The 19,456-nt window shown below is 32.7% G+C and overlaps 4 protein-coding genes and 1 long non-coding RNA gene across 19 annotated transcripts in view; 3 read left to right on the top strand and 2 right to left on the bottom strand.

Moving 5' to 3' along the window:
• The window catches only part of LOC107998930 (klarsicht protein), a 223,460-nt gene extending 212,242 nt beyond the window's left edge, over nucleotides 1-11,218 (top strand). For 9 of the 14 annotated variants that reach the window (XM_062083060.1, XM_062083061.1, XM_062083066.1 and 6 more), the window contains 9 exons: nucleotides 2,755-2,831; nucleotides 3,349-3,438; nucleotides 6,173-6,362; nucleotides 6,627-6,748; nucleotides 6,949-7,142; nucleotides 7,286-7,392; nucleotides 7,482-7,629; nucleotides 7,725-7,849; nucleotides 7,983-11,218. In XM_062083060.1, the coding sequence (XP_061939044.1) occupies nucleotides 2,755-2,831; nucleotides 3,349-3,438; nucleotides 6,173-6,362; nucleotides 6,627-6,748; nucleotides 6,949-7,142; nucleotides 7,286-7,392; nucleotides 7,482-7,629; nucleotides 7,725-7,849; nucleotides 7,983-9,265 (2,336 nt within the window). In that variant the 3' untranslated portion in view covers nucleotides 9,266-11,218. Of the gene's footprint in view, nucleotides 1-2,754; nucleotides 2,832-3,348; nucleotides 3,439-6,172; nucleotides 6,363-6,626; nucleotides 6,749-6,948; nucleotides 7,143-7,285; nucleotides 7,393-7,481; nucleotides 7,630-7,724; nucleotides 7,850-7,964 lie in introns of all 14 variants that reach the window. The other 5 variants (XM_062083071.1, XM_062083070.1, XM_062083068.1 and 2 more) reach the window with 3 other exon arrangements.
• LOC133667071 (uncharacterized) lies at nucleotides 1,313-11,431 on the bottom strand. Of its 2 annotated transcripts, XR_009832197.1 has the most exons (4): nucleotides 8,866-11,431; nucleotides 7,713-8,787; nucleotides 4,607-7,130; nucleotides 1,313-2,879 (listed from the first exon to the last, which is right to left on the bottom strand). It is a non-coding gene; the product is annotated as an uncharacterized LOC133667071 (long non-coding RNA). The 2 variants fall into 2 exon arrangements; XR_009832196.1 differs by having other exon boundaries at nucleotides 4,607-8,787.
• Nucleotides 11,432-12,237: 806 nt separating this feature from the next.
• On the top strand, nucleotides 12,238-14,609 carry LOC107998933 (protein CREG1). Its single transcript, XM_017058494.3, has 5 exons — nucleotides 12,238-12,766; nucleotides 13,545-13,699; nucleotides 13,921-14,040; nucleotides 14,129-14,210; nucleotides 14,279-14,609. The coding sequence occupies exons 1-5, from the start codon at nucleotides 12,475-12,477 to the stop codon at nucleotides 14,500-14,502; spliced, it is 873 nt and encodes a 290-aa protein (XP_016913983.1). The 5' UTR covers nucleotides 12,238-12,474; the 3' UTR covers nucleotides 14,503-14,609.
• Nucleotides 14,610-15,215: 606 nt separating this feature from the next.
• Nucleotides 15,216-17,878, bottom strand: LOC107998993 (conserved oligomeric Golgi complex subunit 3). Its single transcript, XM_017058608.3, has one exon. It carries the CDS (start codon nucleotides 17,688-17,690, stop codon nucleotides 15,291-15,293), a length of 2,400 nt encoding a protein of 799 aa, XP_016914097.1. The 5' UTR covers nucleotides 17,691-17,878; the 3' UTR covers nucleotides 15,216-15,290.
• Nucleotides 17,879-18,176: 298 nt separating this feature from the next.
• LOC107998994 (large ribosomal subunit protein eL36) lies at nucleotides 18,177-19,181 on the top strand. Its single transcript, XM_017058609.3, has 4 exons — nucleotides 18,177-18,329; nucleotides 18,521-18,647; nucleotides 18,796-18,930; nucleotides 19,035-19,181. Exons 2-4 carry the CDS (start codon nucleotides 18,522-18,524, stop codon nucleotides 19,119-19,121), a joined length of 348 nt encoding a protein of 115 aa, XP_016914098.1. The 5' UTR covers nucleotides 18,177-18,329; nucleotide 18,521; the 3' UTR covers nucleotides 19,122-19,181.
• The last annotated feature ends 275 nt before the right edge of the window (nucleotides 19,182-19,456 follow it).

Here is a 19,456-nt window from a genome sequence, read left to right as displayed (position 1 = left end):
AACTGCGAACCAGAGACCTCTCGACTTAACGAAGTAAAATGCGTTAAAGATTTCCAGACACGTCGATCGATTTATTTTCTTTCCTTCTATTCTTTCTTCCTTCTATTCTTTCTTCCGTTCCTCCCTTCCTCCTCCTTCTTCTTCTGTTTCTTTTCAGTATTGGTATTGAGTAAGTTTGGCTTTTTTTTCTATCTCTTCTTATATTTGGAGAATTGTATAATTTCGAACCTCGGTTTATTTCCTTTCTTCCATACCACATCTTCTCCTCCTCTTCCTTCTTTCCTTTTGATGGTGGAATAATTTTGATTATTTCTTCTTATCTCTTAAGACTTTCAACGCCGTCTTTTGTTATCAAGTTGTTAGTAAGTAAATTTGTAGTTCGTGGGATGTTCTTTTGTAAAATGATATTCCATAGTCTCGCCAATTTTAAACAATAACAAACCTGTGGATGGTAATTTCACTTAGAAACTTGAAACGGGTCCATCGTTTCCAGTAATAGCGGCCCGAAGTTGGCAAAGCGATCTAAATTGGCGGAATGCATTCCAAACAGAGTGCGTTTTAGATAGCAGAGATGCAATTCCAACCCATGGAAAACTATTTCAATTCACTTTCTTTTCACTCTCCGAATAAAAATCTCCATTCAGAAGATTGGTACGATCATTTTGTTGCGAGTTCCTTTTTTCCTTTATTCTTCGTCTCTTCGACGAATTATTTTTCTCGTGCGATAACAAATTTCGACAAATTCCGCGCGTTGTTCGTTCGACACTCGCCGTCGCAAAAAAATAACGCATTACCAAAGTTGATCTTCGCTAAATTGATCGCACCGGCACGCGGATATTTTTCCATCATCCCCAAGGAAATATCTGCGAGCCATTCTGCCGGGCAATCGAGGAAAATTTTCCCTTGGATACTTGTCAAAATATTGTGATGGCCAGATACTTCCATTCGGAAATTTGATTCTATTTCATTCTATTCCATCGAATTTCATATGAAAAAAAGAAAAAGAAAAAAACTGTAGCTTCTTCTAGCGAAATAAAAAAAAAACTAATAAATATGGAAAATTCGTACCATTGTAGAATTCTTCAGAGGTGTTCTTTCCTTCTTTCATTCCCTTCTAATTAATCTAAACTCGTGTGAAATTGTACCAAAAACATTTCTTATCCCGATATAAACGACCAATTCCAATAAACGATCCATTCCTCCCTTCTTATCCTCGTAAAAAGATCATAAAAATTTGAGGTTGATTCTTTCTTCGATTCACTTCCAAAATCTAAAATCCAATCCAAAACTACAAAGACACACTTAAATTCTTTATCTCGATAAAATTTACTCAATTCTCAATACGATCCATCCACTTCTCGTCGAGCAATTCTCAATTTCCTTTCTCGAAAACCAACAATTCCACGTTTTCGTGCATGATATTCGTGCGAACTCGATCGGTAAAAGTTCAATCGGTATTCACGGATCGTGGTCACAAAGCGAAACGAACATTGGGTGCCGGTCGTGAAAGAAACCGCTTTCGTCGTACATAGGCGAAAGTCCGGCCGGATTATTCGGGGATCCGGGTCCGAGATATCGGGACGAACTTGTTGACGGAATGGCGAAAGCCAGAGGCTGATCAATCCGGCCAGTTAGCCGGCCACTTCGACTTCGTTCCTGGTCCGTAGGGCTTAGCAGATTAAGCGGTTCGCGCCGAGTTTGATCGAGTCTTCTAAGTCTTTCATTACGACGTCCCCGAAGAGAGGGTGTGGGTTGGTTTATTATTACGGGAAAGGAGCGGGAACGTCTTGTTTGTTAAACGAGGGGGAGAGAAGAAGAAGACGCGAAGGGGTCACACCGGTGGCATGGTTAGCAGGCTATCTTTAGGGGTTGAAGAGTCGGGGAATGAGTCACAATGGTCAGAATAAAGTGGAGGTGGGCCACGATCGGGTGAATGTCAATCAATGGAGGATGGACAAACGTCTTTATTAACTCTTTGCTCACCCTTCGAGTAGGAGTTGTCAGGAGGGGAATGGGAACAGATTTCGGTTAGTCAAAGTGGTAATTAACGGAGACTCGAGAAAAAAGTTTCGAATAAAATTTTAGCTCGAGCGTTGAGCATTTTAAATTGTACACTTACAAATTGCAGAATCTTTTAAAAATTCATCCAAGGGTGTTGGAAAGATTCCACGAAAGATTTTTCTCTATATTTCTAAAGATTTTTTTAGAAACCTGAAACCTTAAAAAAAAAATGACAGAATTAGTTTGCAACTCTGTCGGGAAGTTTCGGGCAATTTTGTAAAATCGTCATAAAGACTTTATGAGAAAGTAAATGCTTTCGTATTCGTTTCACTCGCAAAATTGAGATTAATATAAAATTTCTCGTAGAGGAATCTTTTGACGATGAGCTAATTGTTTATTAGATTGACGTGATTTCCTTCTTTTAATGAAATTTGTGTCAGAAATGGGTGATCGAGAGAAACCACCACGGAATGTTGATTTATCGAGTTCCGTTTGTTCATTATTATTCATCGTTCGCGATATGCACGGCAATATGCAACTTTGACGCCGTCCGACGAATACAAATCTATCTTTTTAACACACGTATAGCTAACACGATAACTATGGACCTGTCATATTCTTTGCGGAAGCGTCTAAACTTAACTACGATGAAAAAACAGAATGTTAAATATCGCTATGTTGAACCGAGCCCATTCAAATGGATGATGGACGTATATCATCGCCTTCAATAACGCGCCACGTTTCTGATTCCAGGTGCGAATCGAGTTAGGTCATCGGCATCCGCTGCTATGGACCATTTCGATGTACATCAGGGTACCCATATTCTTCAGGTAAGCGTACAATTTGCATTTTCTTCTCTTTGTTTTCGAATCACGTATCTATAAAAAAATAGAGAAAAAAAGTTATTAACTGATTTATCTTTAGATTTAGAAAAGTGGATTGTAAAAACAATCGTAAAATTCAAGTCGGAATTCTTTCCAACCTCTTCAATATTTTCATTCGTATTATTTCGTCATTAATCGGAAATCGTTTGTAAATTAGATAAAAACTATCGAAAAAAGAAAACAGAAAGAAAGAACGTGTAAAATCGCAATGGCAAAACGTCGCAGCGAAAAGATAAAATTGCGACGAAGATTCAAACGCAGCATTCCGGAAACTGAGAGCGGGAGGGGAGGGGTCTGGAAGTGATCACGGAGGTAACCGGGATGCTACGTTTTCGGTCCCGGGAAAGAAACAAGAAACAGAAAGAAACGAAAGAAAAGCTAAAAAGAAAAAAAAGTAGAAAGAAACGAAAGAAAAAGATAGGAAGAGGTCGAAGAACGATTGCTCCCATATTTTCCGTTTCAGTCGCTGGACGGGTTCGCGATGGCGGTCGCCGCTGATGGACGGTTCCTGTACATATCCGAGACCGTCTCAATTTACCTTGGACTCTCACAGGTGAGTGTGTAGCCTCACGTTGTATATACGTTCCCTTACGAATCGTCGTTGTAAGCGTGACTCGTTCTCCGGGATGTTGATGGAACCCAGAGCTGGGTCGTAGGCGGAGGGGGGAGGTTAGGGGTGAAGCTAGAGAAGAAGAGTACAAGTCTAGGGGGTGAAGGGAGAAGGAGAGGAGAGAAATACAAGACGGACGAAGGAAGGAAGAAGGCAGGGCGTGGAAGAGATAGGTGGTGGTGGTGGTGGTGGTGGTGCGCGGGGGTGGGTGAAATGAAGCGGAAGACATATAAGACACAGGCATGCACGTGAGGCTGGCACGTATATGCGCGAGCCGGAAGGGCAAAGATAGCACGGCAGAGCGCGAGGGAAGCGTGGAAAAAGGAGAAGCTGGATGAAGAAGAAAGAAGGGGGTGAAGAGGCAAGGTGGCCACGGTGGCGAACGGTGAAAAGAAGAGAAGAGAGACGAGGAGGAGGAGGAGGAGGAGGAAAAGAAGCGACTAGGTAGTAGCATGGCTGGGAAAAGAGGAGGTGGATAAGGACGAAAAAAAAGAGAGAGAGAGAGGGAAGGGAGGGAGGGAGGGAAGGGAGGTCAAGGGAGGAAAAGAGGAGAAGGTTGTATGAGTTGGCGGCCATACTGGCTGGCACCAAGCATGACATAGACGAGGGAAGGATGGGTGGTGGTTGGGGGCGGGGGTGGTCGCATGCGGCTCACGTAGCCTCTGCACGGCGGCGTGTTCGCCATTCCTAATGCTGCCCGTGAAGGTAGATGGAGAAAAGAGAGAGAGAGGGAGAGAGGAGACAGAGAGAAGCACAGCTAGACTGGGAAGGGAGTGTAGAACGGAGAAACGGAGAAACAGAGATGGACAGAGAGACGGACGAAAGGAGAGAGAGAGAGAGAGAGAGAGCTGGAACGAGGAATAGAGAGGGGAAAGAGGGAGGGAGGAACAGGAGGTGTACGGGAGGTGACCGGTGTACCAGCTCGGTTCTGCGAGACTCGTGGAGAGCAATCAATAGGGTGTTTCGGGGATTCGGGAAACCGGCGCCGACGTTGCCACAAACATGGCCGCCGGCAACCCCTCTGTGTTCCGGAGGTATGTATTTCTTCTCGCGAGAGAAGAACAACGGAATAAATGTTATAACGCGAAGAAACGTGAAAATCATCGTTCACCTGCAAGCTGTATCTTTGAATGAATCGGAATGATGTCCGTTTTTTAAATAGTCCTCCCTTCCTTCCTTCGATTCGAGTCCGCAACCCCTAGCGAGGGATGGGATATAGTTTAGTGGCATTCCGATGCGTTAACGATTTCTAAGTCTCGTTGGTGAAGTTGATTCTTAATAGGTTCCTCCTCCTTCTCTTGCTCCTTCTCCTTTTCCTCCTCCTCCTCCCCCTCCTTCTCCTCCTCTCTGTTTGTTGGGTTACGAGGGTACCTACTACTGGCTTTAGTATTATTATTATTCTGTCGGCAAGTTCGATTGAAATTAAAGTTTCCGTGCCCGATGAAATTGACTCCCTCTCTTCCTACCTTTCTTTCTGTCTTTCTCCGTTGGTTGAGAGAGCCTCCCCCGATGGAAAACCGTGCCCCTCTGAGCTAGTAATCTACTTCGCGGGATTTACATACTCTTACGTGCTTTGTCTTTGAGCGAGTTCCTGGAATCTTGGGATCGAAGGGTAAATCGACGTGTTAGGATTATACGAGTGTGTACATTTGAATAATTTTACGAATAAATGTTGTCGAAGGAATTTTCTCTCTCGAATATTTTAAACAATTTGTCATTTTGTTGGTAAAAATCTTGTAATTAAATGATAGACACGTTTATTCCAGTGAAAAAGGGAAATTGTTTTGTATCTTCCTTGTTACCGACATTTATCAATATTCCGTTCTCGCTGTTCTGCAAAGTTTTACTAATAGAATTTCGGTTTCAAACGTGTTTTGTATTTTTCGTAAATTCGTATAAAAAATACCGTTTTCGTTTAAAAAAAAAAAAGAAAAAGACCTATCACCTAAATTTGTGAAAAATTCTTTAAAAAATGGTTTCCTAAAATAGATATCTTTGACGTATTAAGACACATAAGTATCTTTTTAAAATATCTAAATTAATTCGAGAATCGTTTAAAAATAGATAAGAAATAAAAATTCGATAAAAATTTCATTCTATTCAATAGTATCGAGAAATCTTTAAATAATGATATATCTTTTAGATATTACTACCAATATTATCAAATTTCGAATCTTCGAAAATAATATCGGTAAAACATTTAACGATAAGAAGAATTCTCGATTCTTGTAAAAAGGAAACTAACTTTAAGATGCTACTTCCATCGAACGAAAGAATGTCGTTTCGGTCACGTCGAAGCACTTTTTCCTAGAAACTATCATATTAAGAGCCACAGAGTTTCCCTGCAATGAAGTCGCCTCGAGAAAGCTGTCCTCGACTGCAGTTTTTTTCTCTAATTAAGTCACCTTTCCATAACTTGTCAAGTAAATTACGATATTTAAACGCACGTGCTTCTTCGGAGACTACATTTTTATCATACTTCAAATTCTTAAAAAAAAAATCCTTATCGAATTAATTCGTCAATCCTTGCAAAAATTTGTAGAATTCTTAAAGTAAGAAAATTTATAATTAATAATTAAAAATAATAATAATAAAAAAATATTCGAAAAATATTTTTAAGAAATAAAACGTATTTTCGAAAAAGCACTTGAATTGAAGAAAATTTTGTGAATTACAGGTAGAGATGACGGGTTCAAGCGTTTTCGATTACGTTCATCAGCAAGACCACGCGGAAGTAGCAGAACAATTGGGCCTCGGGTTGACATCGAGCACCTCTTCCGGTCCACATTCATCCAGCTCTGGCCTAGCATCGCCGAGTAGCGCGGCATCCGAAGAACATGGATCTTCCTCCACAGCGAATCCCGACGGTAAATTTCTACGTCTTTTGTTTGAACGATGTGCCTCGCCGTGAATCGCGATGAGATCATTTCGCATCATGATCGTTCGTTGATAAACTCCGAGTAGTAAAGTTAATGAATCTTGAATAGATTGTGAATTCTTAGTACGACGCGAAGAATGAAGTTTCCCACAGAAGCAACAAGAAATACCTGTTCCTTGTTTAAATAATTTTTTTTTTATTTTGTCGAAATTAACAATTCATAGATAACTTGTATTTGCATTATCATTTATAGTATCCTCAGTAATGTCGTTATCAGCGAATAATCTCTACAAAGGATACGACAGAGCGTTCTGCGTCCGGATGAAATCCACCCTAACGAAAAGGGGATGTCATTTTAAATCTTCTGGTTATAGGGTGTGTATTCTTTCTTCTCATATTTTAAAAAATTTTTCATTGAAAATTAAAAAAATAAAGTTTAGAATCTTCATCGGTTTATCGTAATTTATATTTAATTCGAATCCTATCAATTTTCAGTTCAATCGATTTAACGTTTCGTAAATCAATCGCGTTCAATTAACGAAACCAGAGATGTTAATAAACGATTATGAATTCAGGTCGTGTTGTTACTGTGCCGTTTGAGACCGCAGTATACGTTTAGCCATACAAGAAAGTCCGCGCCACCGTTAATAGGCATGGTTGGCCTGGCGATCGCACTTCCTCCGCCAAGTGTGCACGAAATTCGCCTCGAAACCGACATGTTCGTCACGCGGATCAACTTCGATTTTCGGATAGCACACTGTGAACCAAGGTGAGCATCGTGAATATCAATTAATACGTCTACGGAATAATTTCGCAACTGTTCATAAGATTTTTTATATACTTTTATAATAAGTAATTTTGTATTTCTTTCTTTCTTTTTTTTTTTTTTTTTTTTTTCGTGTCAATTTATAGGGTATCCGAATTACTAGATTATACAGCGGACGAATTGACGGGAAAGAATTTGTATACGTTGTGCCATGGAGAAGATGCAAATCGTCTTCGGAAGTCTCACATCGACCGTGAGTATATTTTTATCGATAATTAAATCGATGAATCATTTAAATTATAAAATATTTCCCGTTATCCTGATTTTATGATTTTGTTTCAGTGATTCACAAGGGACAAGTATTGACGCATTATTATAGGTTGATGAACAAAAGTGGGGGATATACGTGGCTACAAACGTGTGCCACGGTAGTATGTAATTCGAAAAACGCTGAGGAACAAAATATCATTTGTGTCAATTATGTTATAAGGTAAATGTCGCGACACGCATCTAATTTCTAATTAATTAAATATCATGTTACATTTTAAACGAATAACAATTAATTTGATTTACCATTTTTTATAGTGGTCGTGAATACGAAAATTTGATTATGGACTGTTGTCAATTGGAGGAAGGCGTTATGGGTGTCAAACGCGAGGATGCTGCTGGAAACGATCCAGAAAATGGATCCCCCGACGCCGATAGAGGAGGTACACATCTTAAGATATTCTACTTTGCTCCAATTCTTCCTAAAAATTATTAGATATATTAGTCGCTTCATCTTCGTCGATAATTGAAAACTTTCTAATCGCTAAGGTACAATAGTATTATAAAATATTGCAGAGGGAAGAAACCACGGTGGACCGCCAAACCAGCATCAGGAACATCCTCACAGGTCGCCGCCGGAAGATCGCGAAGATACTCGTGGCTCGGAGAGCGAGAAACGAGGCAGCCGACATCACGACAACATAGCCCAGCTTCAACAAGAGCCGCAGACGGCGGTAGGGAACATTAGCACGCTAGTAGTGAAATTGCGCGGACACAAGCGGAAGTTGCACGAGGATGATAGCAGCTCGAACGAGGAAGAGGACGAGGAGGACGACTCAACGGTGAAAGTCACGAATAACGAGAGAAGCCACGCTCTAAGTCCAGCTCCATCAAACCATTCCATTTCAGGAGGTGAGCAAATACTGTGCTCGGCCAGTCCGAAATCAAGACGTGTGGAAGATAGAACGAGCAACGCCGACAGTACCGGCACCTCCGTGAAAGATCTAGAACAGGCGATGTCCAAGCATTTGCCGGTTCAGAATCTCAATAAGTCCCATTCACCGACTCTCCATCAACCTACCGATTTCAGTACGGACGCTTTGCTGAAGCAACAACAACAGAGGAGTACGATACAATGGATCGGAGCGCATCACCATCTCGGACATCTAAGTCCACAACAGTCGAGCACCGCGCCACTACCGGCATCCGCTCTTCTACGACAATTATATGCCAACAGGGAGAGCGTGATACGAGCTAATGTTCATGGAATCACGTCCAGTGGTACTACAAGAACCTCTTCTTCCGGTGGCACTTACTACGCCGGGGACACGACACCTAGTGGTCCTTTGCCTACTCCACCTGGCTCCGAAGGATCCAGTACCTACGGTGAACATCAATTCGTGTTAGCAACGCACAATCAAAAAAGTTCAAGTGGAACTAGTTGTGCCGACGCGTTTACCAGCTTGGTTTCCTCTTATTCTACGGCCAGCGGTTATACGGTTGATTATCATTCGGCGATGACTCCACCGTCATCCGTTTCACCGAGGGACAAGCAGCAACAACAGCAGCAACAACAACTCCATCCGGTGAACGTGATAAGCAGCTACGAGGGTTCATCGGCCTACACTGACCCCGTGTTACGCCATCAATACGAGCCAGCGCAGCCGTTGCCTTTGAAGCCTCAAGTATATTCGGCTGCCGTTCATCCTAGCGCGTTGGACGCTGCCGCGGCGTACGCCTCGGCTGGTTTGAGCGAGCAAGCGCAATTTTACCATCATCCGGCCGCTGGAGCTGGTTTCCACATTTACCATCCGACGAACAAATCGACGACAAACGGTTGGTATAGTTCGACGTCCTAGTGGCGTGCGCCAGCACGCGAGAGACGTGTACTTAAGTAACTGAAAATTCTGAGCCCAAAGTCCCCACATGCATATCAGTGATATCATATTCACCTCGGCATCTCTGTACACCGATTTTCCTCTCGTTTCCCCTCTCTCCTTTCACGTATATTCGTTCATTTATCCTTCCTTTCCGTTTATCCCTGTTTCGCTTATTTACGTTTCATTTTTGTTACAAGTTCATCGTTTCTGTCTTCCTCCAAGATGGTTTTTTTTTATTTCGCTTCATTTTTCTCCTATATCTTTTTCTCGCGATCCTAGTCGATCGTGCACGCGCATCCGATGTGCCAATTGAACTGTAAAAATCGCTGCTCTCTATTCTCGACTATTGTAGAACGACTTATTGTAATATAACAGAAATAAATTATTATGTATGTTGACATTTTTCGGAAGTATTCGCGTAAGGTAAATGGAAGGTAGTAGTTTCTAAAAGAAAATGAAAAGGGAAAAAAAAAGAAACAAAGAAGGGAAGGGAAAATATGAGATAGAGGATAAGAATATGTTCGATGCGACGCTCAAGGGGCAAAACGGTGAATCTCGAAACGCGGTGACCAATCAAATTATACGATTAGTTGTCCCATGTAAGAACAGTGCATGAAAAGAGAAATAACAAAGATATGAAAAAATGAAGGTTTATCAGCATTATTGCTGTAAAATGAACGCCGGCGTGATTGTTAGCGATAAATTTACTCGAGAAGCCGTACTTGTCGTAAATTTTTTATACTTGTAACATTTTGTTGCGTAAATACAATGACTTTAGTGAAGTCGACAGTGCAATCGTTACACGTTTTTTAGCGTTAATTTAAGAAGGATAGAAAAGAATAATGTTTACCTTTTTGCTTATAATGTAAACGAAAGAGGCGTTGTTTAGCGTACGAAAGAAAGCGAGAAAGGAAGAATGAAAGAAAAAGAGAGTGAAAGAGAAACAGAGAGAGAGAAAGAGAGAGAGTGTATATTACTTATGAAAGAAATCGCTATCTCTATTAATGTACAAAAGCATTGTTAATTATATTTTAGCATTGTTAATTTATTTGATCGCTTATCTTTTATCTATCATCTGTTATTTTTATCGTTGCCACCAAGAATTGGATTATTAAATTTTTATCATTCGAATCTTAGCATTAGCATTCTTCTCAACGTGTTAATACATATCAATTTGTCCGATAACGATAAATCACTGCCTTACCAATTATATAAAAAATTATATAAAAAATAATTCAAACTAATGATATAAATTTAAAAAACGCTTAATTTTTTTCTGAAAGGAAAAAAATTGTATTAGTGTGCAACGAACGTTTATTTTTATATAAAAATTATAAAGTATGGATAAATGTTGTTAGAGGTAGCGAATTCTTTCAGAGAAATTATGTTTTGTTGTAAATTGATAAATTGTTTTTGACGAGTACACGTGTAAATACAATTTTATGTGCTGTAAGATCCACCTGTTGAATATTTCTATTCGTAATTTTTTGAAATATTTCTACGGAATTTATTTTCGTTGAAGGAATATTGTAAGGCAGTGACTTAAGCATTAAAATATATGCATAACGTCTCCATCTTGATAAAAACAAAACTTTGTGATTTAGTGCAGTTTTCACCCTTGGGATTCATTAAAATTATAGAATAAAATTATAAATAATCAAATTTTCTTTTCGTTATGTATAACTGAACAGTATTCTCTAAAAAAGAAGAAAGGAAGTGTGACCAATTATAATTAATAAATTTAAGGTACTGCGCTTTGATGCTCCACAAAATTTGAATGATTTTGTCATTTTACATTTTTCATTCAATTTAAAAATTAACAATACACAATATATTGTAAACATTCAAGGCAAAAAATATTTCTTAAAATCATTTTTTGTTTATATTTCTGTTCACAACTTAGGTTTTAAATATATACAAGTTATATTATTTTACTATTATTATTGTACTATTCATAAATTTCATTTCACCCTATATAATTAAAATTTATTTAAATAATTTGAATTAATGCTTGGAATTATATCAAAAAATTTAAATAATAGGAAATATTTAAAATTAAATAGATATCAGCTTTTGCCAAATAATGATGTTCAATATATAAATACAAAAAATTGGATTGTGAGCAAAGATATTCTGTAAAAAAAAAAAAAAAAAAGTACTTATGATAATTGACAAAGTTCAAAATATACAAATGCAGTGCATACAAAATATGCCTTATCAAATTATTCTTTAGAAATATATAAAGAAATAAAAGCAAATATAACAATTATAAGACTGATAGTAAATTTGCTTGTTGTATTTTATTGTTCAAGCAAATATTAAATTGAAATTAAACTGAATATAAATATCTACAGGTATTTATATTATTCCTTTTATTTAGAAGTTCATAATGTAATTTAAAAATAAATATATATTTCATTTGTGAAAATTTTTGCAAAAATTACAAATTTTCATTCAAATTTTAATAATTTTAATAAGATTTCTGTTTTTTTGTTTAAGTAAATATTTTATAATTCATTTAATATACTAAGTAATAATATTAAATGAAATAAATTTGAATAAATTATGCATTATTATTCAATTTTACTATATAAAATTACTATATAAAGTAATAACCTCTTTGCTGTAAAATTGCTTTTCTTATTTGCTATTTATTACCAATAATTCTCTAAATGCACTCATCTAATATAAGATGAGATACTATTTCTATTATTGTAATCAATTGATTAACTTTTGCAAAATGTTCAAAATTATAAAAAATTTTGAACATAAAAATATTGTTTGAATTTACAATTTCGTTTTAATGTAAATTTCAAGATAATTTTCATGATTGTTTAACACAATACAATATATATATCAATAATTTTGGACAATACCTTCGATTAACCGCAATGAAAGCATAATAAAATGCTTGATGTTTTATAAATATTAGGTTAGGTTTATCCACAAAGCAATTTTGCTCATGTAGCATGATATATAAATTTGATATTCAATATATTGACCTTGAGCTAGTGAACAGTCATTGGAGCTCATATTTGTCGTCATACTTTTGGCAGATACGCGCCTATATAAGTGATAAATTCAAAAGAAGACTGCAAATGTAACATAATTTAGCAAAATACGCGAGAGTAGATTCTCGCGTTTTAGTAAACGTTTACCGTCGGAGTGAGCAACTGTGGACACAAACCATGATTTTGCGATTCACGATCTTTCTTGCTTTCTTGATTTTGACGATCGAAGCGAAGAAATATTTGCAATTTTCAGAAGAAGAACAATGGCAAGAGTTTGAAGAGTATATGAAATGGAAAAAAGCAAAGGAAATACGTGAAAATGATCAACGAGAAATTAAATACGAAAAACGATATCATGAAAATCATGATATGTATAAATCGTCAAAAAAAGATCAACAATTTTCTGTTAATAATCCACCACCTATTAATCAAGCAGCTTTAATGGCAAGATACATTGTTAATCAAGCTGGTAAGAAAATACATTTTGAAAGAGAATTTATTTATGAGTTTGGGTATGTATATCAACTATGTCATAATGTAATAAATGACACTATAATTTTTGCTTATTTTAAACTTAACACAAACATCTTATTTTTCAAAAGAAATTATTATAATTAAATAATAAACACAAAGAAATTATTAATATTTGTATATATACATGTATATTTAAAATATGAATCATTCGCGGAAATCACGAAGCGAATAAAAAATATATACATGTATGATACGTATGTGCTTATCTATACTATAATACTAATATTACATAGAGGTTAATATTAGAATTGAATTTATAATTACGCATATAATTAATTTTGGCAACTTATCAAATTTTCACAGTTTTAAATAAATACATATCATTTTTATCTAAATTTAGTAAATTGTTTTTTAATTATATCAAATATTAAATACCGATTCGTATAATATAAATAATTAATTATATAATTATTTATTATTATTATTATTATTATTATTATTAATTATTTCTATTATGTTATGATATAACAGAAATATAATTCTTCGAAATTCAATAGTTTATAGAAAAATTATTTATTATTATTATAGAAAAAAGAATGAATAATGAAATTAATAGTAAAAAAATGAAATAATGCCGAGACTAATGTATATATATAAATAATTTTTGTACGAATTTTTTATGAATATTTTCATTTCAAATTACATATGTTGATTATTATATATCATATAACATTAACCGATTTATTAATTTGTTAATATTTTTATGTATATAGACTGGGTATCCGTGGCAACAATAAGCACGAGACAAGATATCAAATCGTTTCCAGCCGTAACTTTAGTTTCTTATACTGATGGACTTTTAGGAAATGGATCAGGAATACCATATCTTTATCTTACTCCTTTAGATTTCACAACTCAAGATCTTGCAGTAAGCATTGTACCATAACAAAATCTATTTTTTTTTACGTATTTTCGTGGTAATGTGACTTTCGATATCATCAATTGATAAGATAGTAAACAATATATTGATTTTTTTTTGTTGATTAAAATCTTGATTATTTTTTTTATTCTTATCAACACTAAATTATAATTAAAAATTTATACTTAAAAAACAATAATTAAAAATAATTTTAATTTCTATAATTACAGAAAGACAATCGGGCTTCACTTCTAATGACATTAGCTCAAGGGGAATATTGTAAGTCTAAACAATGGGATCCCATGGATCCTCGTTGCGCCAGAATTCTTTTAACTGGCAAAATCAAATCGGTTAGTATATTTTATTTTTTCAATTTATAGTAATACAATTAATATAATGTAAAATAATAATACAAATAATTATTATATTTTTTTGTAGTTGAAGAATGAAAGTATGGAACTAAATTTCGCTAAAAAAGTATTTTTTACACGTCATCCAGGATTGGTTAATATGCCTGAAGGTAAGAATTTTTTTAAAAAATAATGTTGGTTAAAATATAATTTTAAATATTTGCCTTCAATATTACAGATCATCATTTTTATTTCGCAAAATTGAAGATAATTTCAATCGTAGTATTGGATACATTTGGCGGACCGAAATATGTTTCTGTAGAAGATTATTTGCATCCACCAATAACGAATATTACTGAAGAATTTAATCGACATTTTCCTTTAGAATCTTATGAGAGTAAATCTCAAGAAGAATATAGTCCAGCCCCTAATATTTTAAATCCTGTAGTCAAACTTGTATAAATTAACAGAAAAATTAATTTAATTATTAAGTAATTTTATATATTAAATTATTTTCTTTGAATATGGAAATTAATGTAATTAAATATAATAAAAAAATTTATAAATTATATTATTATATTATATTATTATTTTATATAAAAAAAAAAGAATAGAAGAATAGTATATTTTTATAAGATCAAAATAACAATATATAATGCATATCATTAATTAATAATGTATTAGTAATTAATTATTATTTTCAATTAATGTTTTCAACGTGTACAATTGCAGAAGTTAAATTAAATTCCTAGTATTATCGCAATATGACATAGTATATTACTGTTTACTACAAAAATATATAATTTTTTTTTTTTTGTTTGAAACTCATGACAATGTCTATAAAAATTTATTTAAGACCATAAATCCCTATTAAGGGATGATATACAAATTTTGTGATATTAACTTAATTTAATATTTTAAATATATACATTTTCGTAATATAAAAATTACGCGTTCTTAAAGTACATTACAAAGAATTAAAATATATTATCTTTAATACAGGACGTTATAAATTGCAATAGCTTTCGTAATTTGAATATCTAAGTTATTTTATATGCAATTATTGAATTATTTATACACATTTTACATAATTTATTTAAAAATATAAAATATTTATTATATATTAATATTAATTTTTTAAAAAGAAAAACATAAAAGAAAAAATAATAATTCGATTATAGATTGCAAATGATGTTAATATGCAATGTATTTATAATATGCAATTACAAAAGCTGACTAATTTATTTTTGCTACGTTTTTTTTACATTATTTTGTGTGCTTTTTCCATGAATAAGACTGGATGAGCTCAATATAACAGAAATTTGTTCTGGTAATGGACATGCAATTAAAAGAAGTTCCTCTGAATTATAATATTTACTCAATATTTGATATAATTGAGTAAATGCAGCACAAACATTATTTTTTACTGGCCTAAATAAAATAAATTCTGTCTCCTTATTAGAGAGATATAATTGCATTAATTGTTGAATTTCAGGACATTTAAACTTAATTATTCTCAATGCTTCACATATTGCTGCTGCAACATCTTGAGGATTTCCAAGAGCATGTTCTTGAGATGCATCTGGATTATTAGCATGTAACTTTTCCTTGTCTAATAGTTTTAAAATTGGGTGTATTAATAAAAATGTAGCATGTTGTATAAGACGTTGGCAAGCATATTTCAATTTATTATCTACATGTTTTCTTGAATCTATTAATTGTTCCTTCATTTGAGGTGCTCCTTCCAATAAAAATTCTAATAATGCATTATTTGACAATGTAAAAAGTCTTGAACTTTTTTCTAATAAACCAAATGCTGCTGTTTTAACTTTTGAAAAATCCAAACTATATTCTTTTATTGTAAAGTCTACTTGAAAAGGTGCAATTTGTTCACGTAAAATGAGCAAATGTTTTATTTGAAAAAGTTCTGCATCTAAAGATGATGCCCTTTTTTCAATTTCTTGCTTTGCATTTTCTATACTTTGAACACAAAGAGATATTGCTTCCTGACTCAAGGATTGAAAAACTGATCTGTCCACACATCTATATAATCTTGATAAACATACTAATGTTCTACGAACAGTAGGATACCACATTCCATGAAGATCTGCAGGTGAATTACTTATATGTGTTTTCTGATAAATAGAATCCATTTCTATATGATTTCTGGATATTGGTTCTAAAATATTATCATCATTAGATGAAATAGATATCTTTTTCATCTTTGTTTGTCTAGATTCTTCTCTTATTGATTCTGCTATATCTTCCATCATCTTTAACTTTTCTGGATAAGCTAAATCACCTGGTGATGGGTTATAATTCAAAACATCAGATTGCAAGTATAGATGTGCACGAAACACAAGTCTCTCTTGTACATCATGTAATAACTGCAAACAAATATTTCCAAATCCTTCTAAAGGTTCAAAATTATTTTGAACATGTTCATCCAACATTTCAATTCTTAAAATGCAACAAATTTCAGCCAATGTTTCTAAATGATTAATGTGAATTATGAATGGTCTCAATGTATCATACAAAGAAGTGCATAAGCTTTCAAGATATGCTGTTAATCCATTACTTGTTTTAGAAAAAAATTCATAAAATAATTTATATTCATCCATTGATGCATGTAATAATAATGCACATGAATTTCTTACCAAACTACAATGATCACCATTATATTTCTCCTTTACAGATATTAAAGATTTTTGAACACTACTACCTAATACTAATCCTCTTTGACTCCAATAACATTGGTGGCACTCTGATAATAAACTGTCATATTCTTGCCTTTTATAAGATTTTGCTTCAATTTGTTCTATAACTGGCTTAGCTTTTGGCAATATAGTTTGAAATCTTCCATAAAAAAGGGCTAAAGCTGCATCTGCATTATCTTGGGAATCATCATTATCTTTTAAATTTAAAATGCTTTCCGTTGTTTTGCTAAATAGATTAAAAATATAATTTTGCATCATTGATATTGCCTTAGATTGACAATGCTTATATTTGATTAAGTAAGTATTGCTTTCTTTAAATGAAAGATTATTTTGAACAAAATCTATATTAGTATCAATTTTATCTAATATATTAAAAAACATTTCACTGTTCACCGATAATGTAGGTGCTTCTAATTTTTCCATCATCATATCAATATCTTTAAAATATTTCACATATTCTGTAATGTTTTCTATGATAGAATTTAATTTTCGTTGATCAGAATCAAGCTGTTCACTAGCATCATAAAGAGATATTGTTTTATCAGATACTTCTGAATATTGTTTATATAACATAGTGAAATCTTCTAATGCTTCTTCTATCTGAAGACAAAGTTCATGACATTCTTGTCGTCGAGCCTCAAGTTCATTAAGGTATAATATGTATTTCATATCTTTCCTGTCCACACATTTTTTTTCTAATCTGGCATAATGTTCTAATAAATCTTGATATCTTTCTATTTGTACTGATTTTGTAGTTTCTTCATTTGTGCATACTGTATCACTTATTTTTTCAGTCTTAATTTTATTATCAGGAAATAATTCTTCCTCCAAATTCAATAAACATTCTTTTTGATGATCAGTTAAAGGTGCCAGAGAATCTTCTGACAGATCCCATTTGGTTAAGTTATTTGGAATGTTTTTCATTTTAGACATGATTTCTTGTCAGTAATAATTAATGTTATGAAATGAATGATTTTAATAAAAATGACACAATTGTGTACAACACGTACATACCGTTTTATAATATAAATTAAAAAATCCTCTTTAAAAATTTGACACCGTAGCAATTAAGAATCATAATTGTGAAGTTGAAATAAATTTGGTGAATATAACACAGAATATCCACCTTACGAAATATTAAAATCTATGTTAAAGTATAAAAAATATATATTATAAAATAAAGCATATGTATATAAAATATAAAACATATGTACAAAATAAAGTATGAAGAATTTAAATATTCATATCATATTTTATGAAAAATATTATTTCATAAATAGAATAAAATATTTTAATTTACATTAATTCTATAATGAAAGATTTTTAATAAAAGGTTAAGAATTATATAATAAGAAAATAATTATTACATTTTTTTTATCTTTATTGCATAAATATTAATATTGCGGAAAAATTTAATCAAATATTTGAAATCTAAAAGACACAGAATATGTTTCTTGTCGCATATTTGTAAATCAGACTAGTTAATTTTGACGCATGCGTATAAAGAACGAATAAAAATCTATGTATAAGCACGATTGTGTTTCTTCTTATGAGTGTATTTCAACTGTAAAGGTTTGTATCAAATTGAATCTCAAAATATCTGTATAATCTTGCTAAATAAATATTATTTATGTAATAATAAATGTATATTTAAGTTATTGCAATTTAATTAATTCAATATTAAATCATATAATGTGTATATACTTTTATATTATTATGATGGCTAACCTAATTTGTATAAGTCACAATTTTTAATTTTGCAGGATGGCTCCAAGATATGAATTAGCAGTTGGTCTTAATAGAGGCCATAAAACAACTAAAATTCGTGTGGCAAAAAATAAAAATGAGAAGAAAAAAACAGTATGTGTTTTACCAGCAAGATTAAAAGGGGTTAGTATGCATTCTATATATTCTTGTTTGTTGTTTTTTTTTACGTTTTTTTTATTAATTAAGATTTTTTTGATTGAAAATTTTATTGAAAGATGTAAAAATAGTAAAAAGTAATTAATTATAATAATTATAAAATTTTTAATTATAGAGACAAACTAAACATAGCAAATTTGTCAGAGACTTAATTCGTGAAGTAACTGGTCATGCACCATATGAAAAGCGTGCTATGGAATTATTAAAAGTTTCCAAGGATAAACGTGCATTAAAATTTTTAAAAAGAAGGGTAAGAATGTTAATAAATTTTATATAACCTTAAATTTTTTTCTTTCTATCTGTCTTTACTCAAATAAATAACAATTTCATATTCCATTTTTTTAAATTTTATAGTTGGGTACACATATCAGAGCTAAAAGGAAGCGTGAAGAACTTGGAAATATTCTTGTCCAAATGAGAAAAGCTGCTGCACATCATTAAATAATATATTATTAAATTTTTATAATAAGTGTATAATAAAAACTATACATGAAACAAAAATTTTTTTTACTTTACATAAAAAATTTTTTTAAATCTATTTTAAACAATTTTAAACTAGCATAAATGTTATATCAAATATTTGTATCAAAAATTAAAATGCAATGAAACAATACTGCTATTGGAATAAAAGAAGTTATATGTAAGTGTGGTAATCATTAATCATTTTTAAGTTTGATTTATAAAATTTATCATTATATATAATATATATATATATATATATATATATAATATATATATATATATATATATATTGAAAATTAAGAATCATAATTAAA

This window comes from Apis cerana, linkage group LG12 (genome assembly GCF_029169275.1).
Source record: "Apis cerana isolate GH-2021 linkage group LG12, AcerK_1.0, whole genome shotgun sequence".
Taxonomy (NCBI): domain Eukaryota; kingdom Metazoa; phylum Arthropoda; class Insecta; order Hymenoptera; family Apidae; genus Apis; species Apis cerana.
Note: the sequence above shows the minus strand (reverse complement) of the source record. Positions and strands in the feature narration are given on the sequence as shown.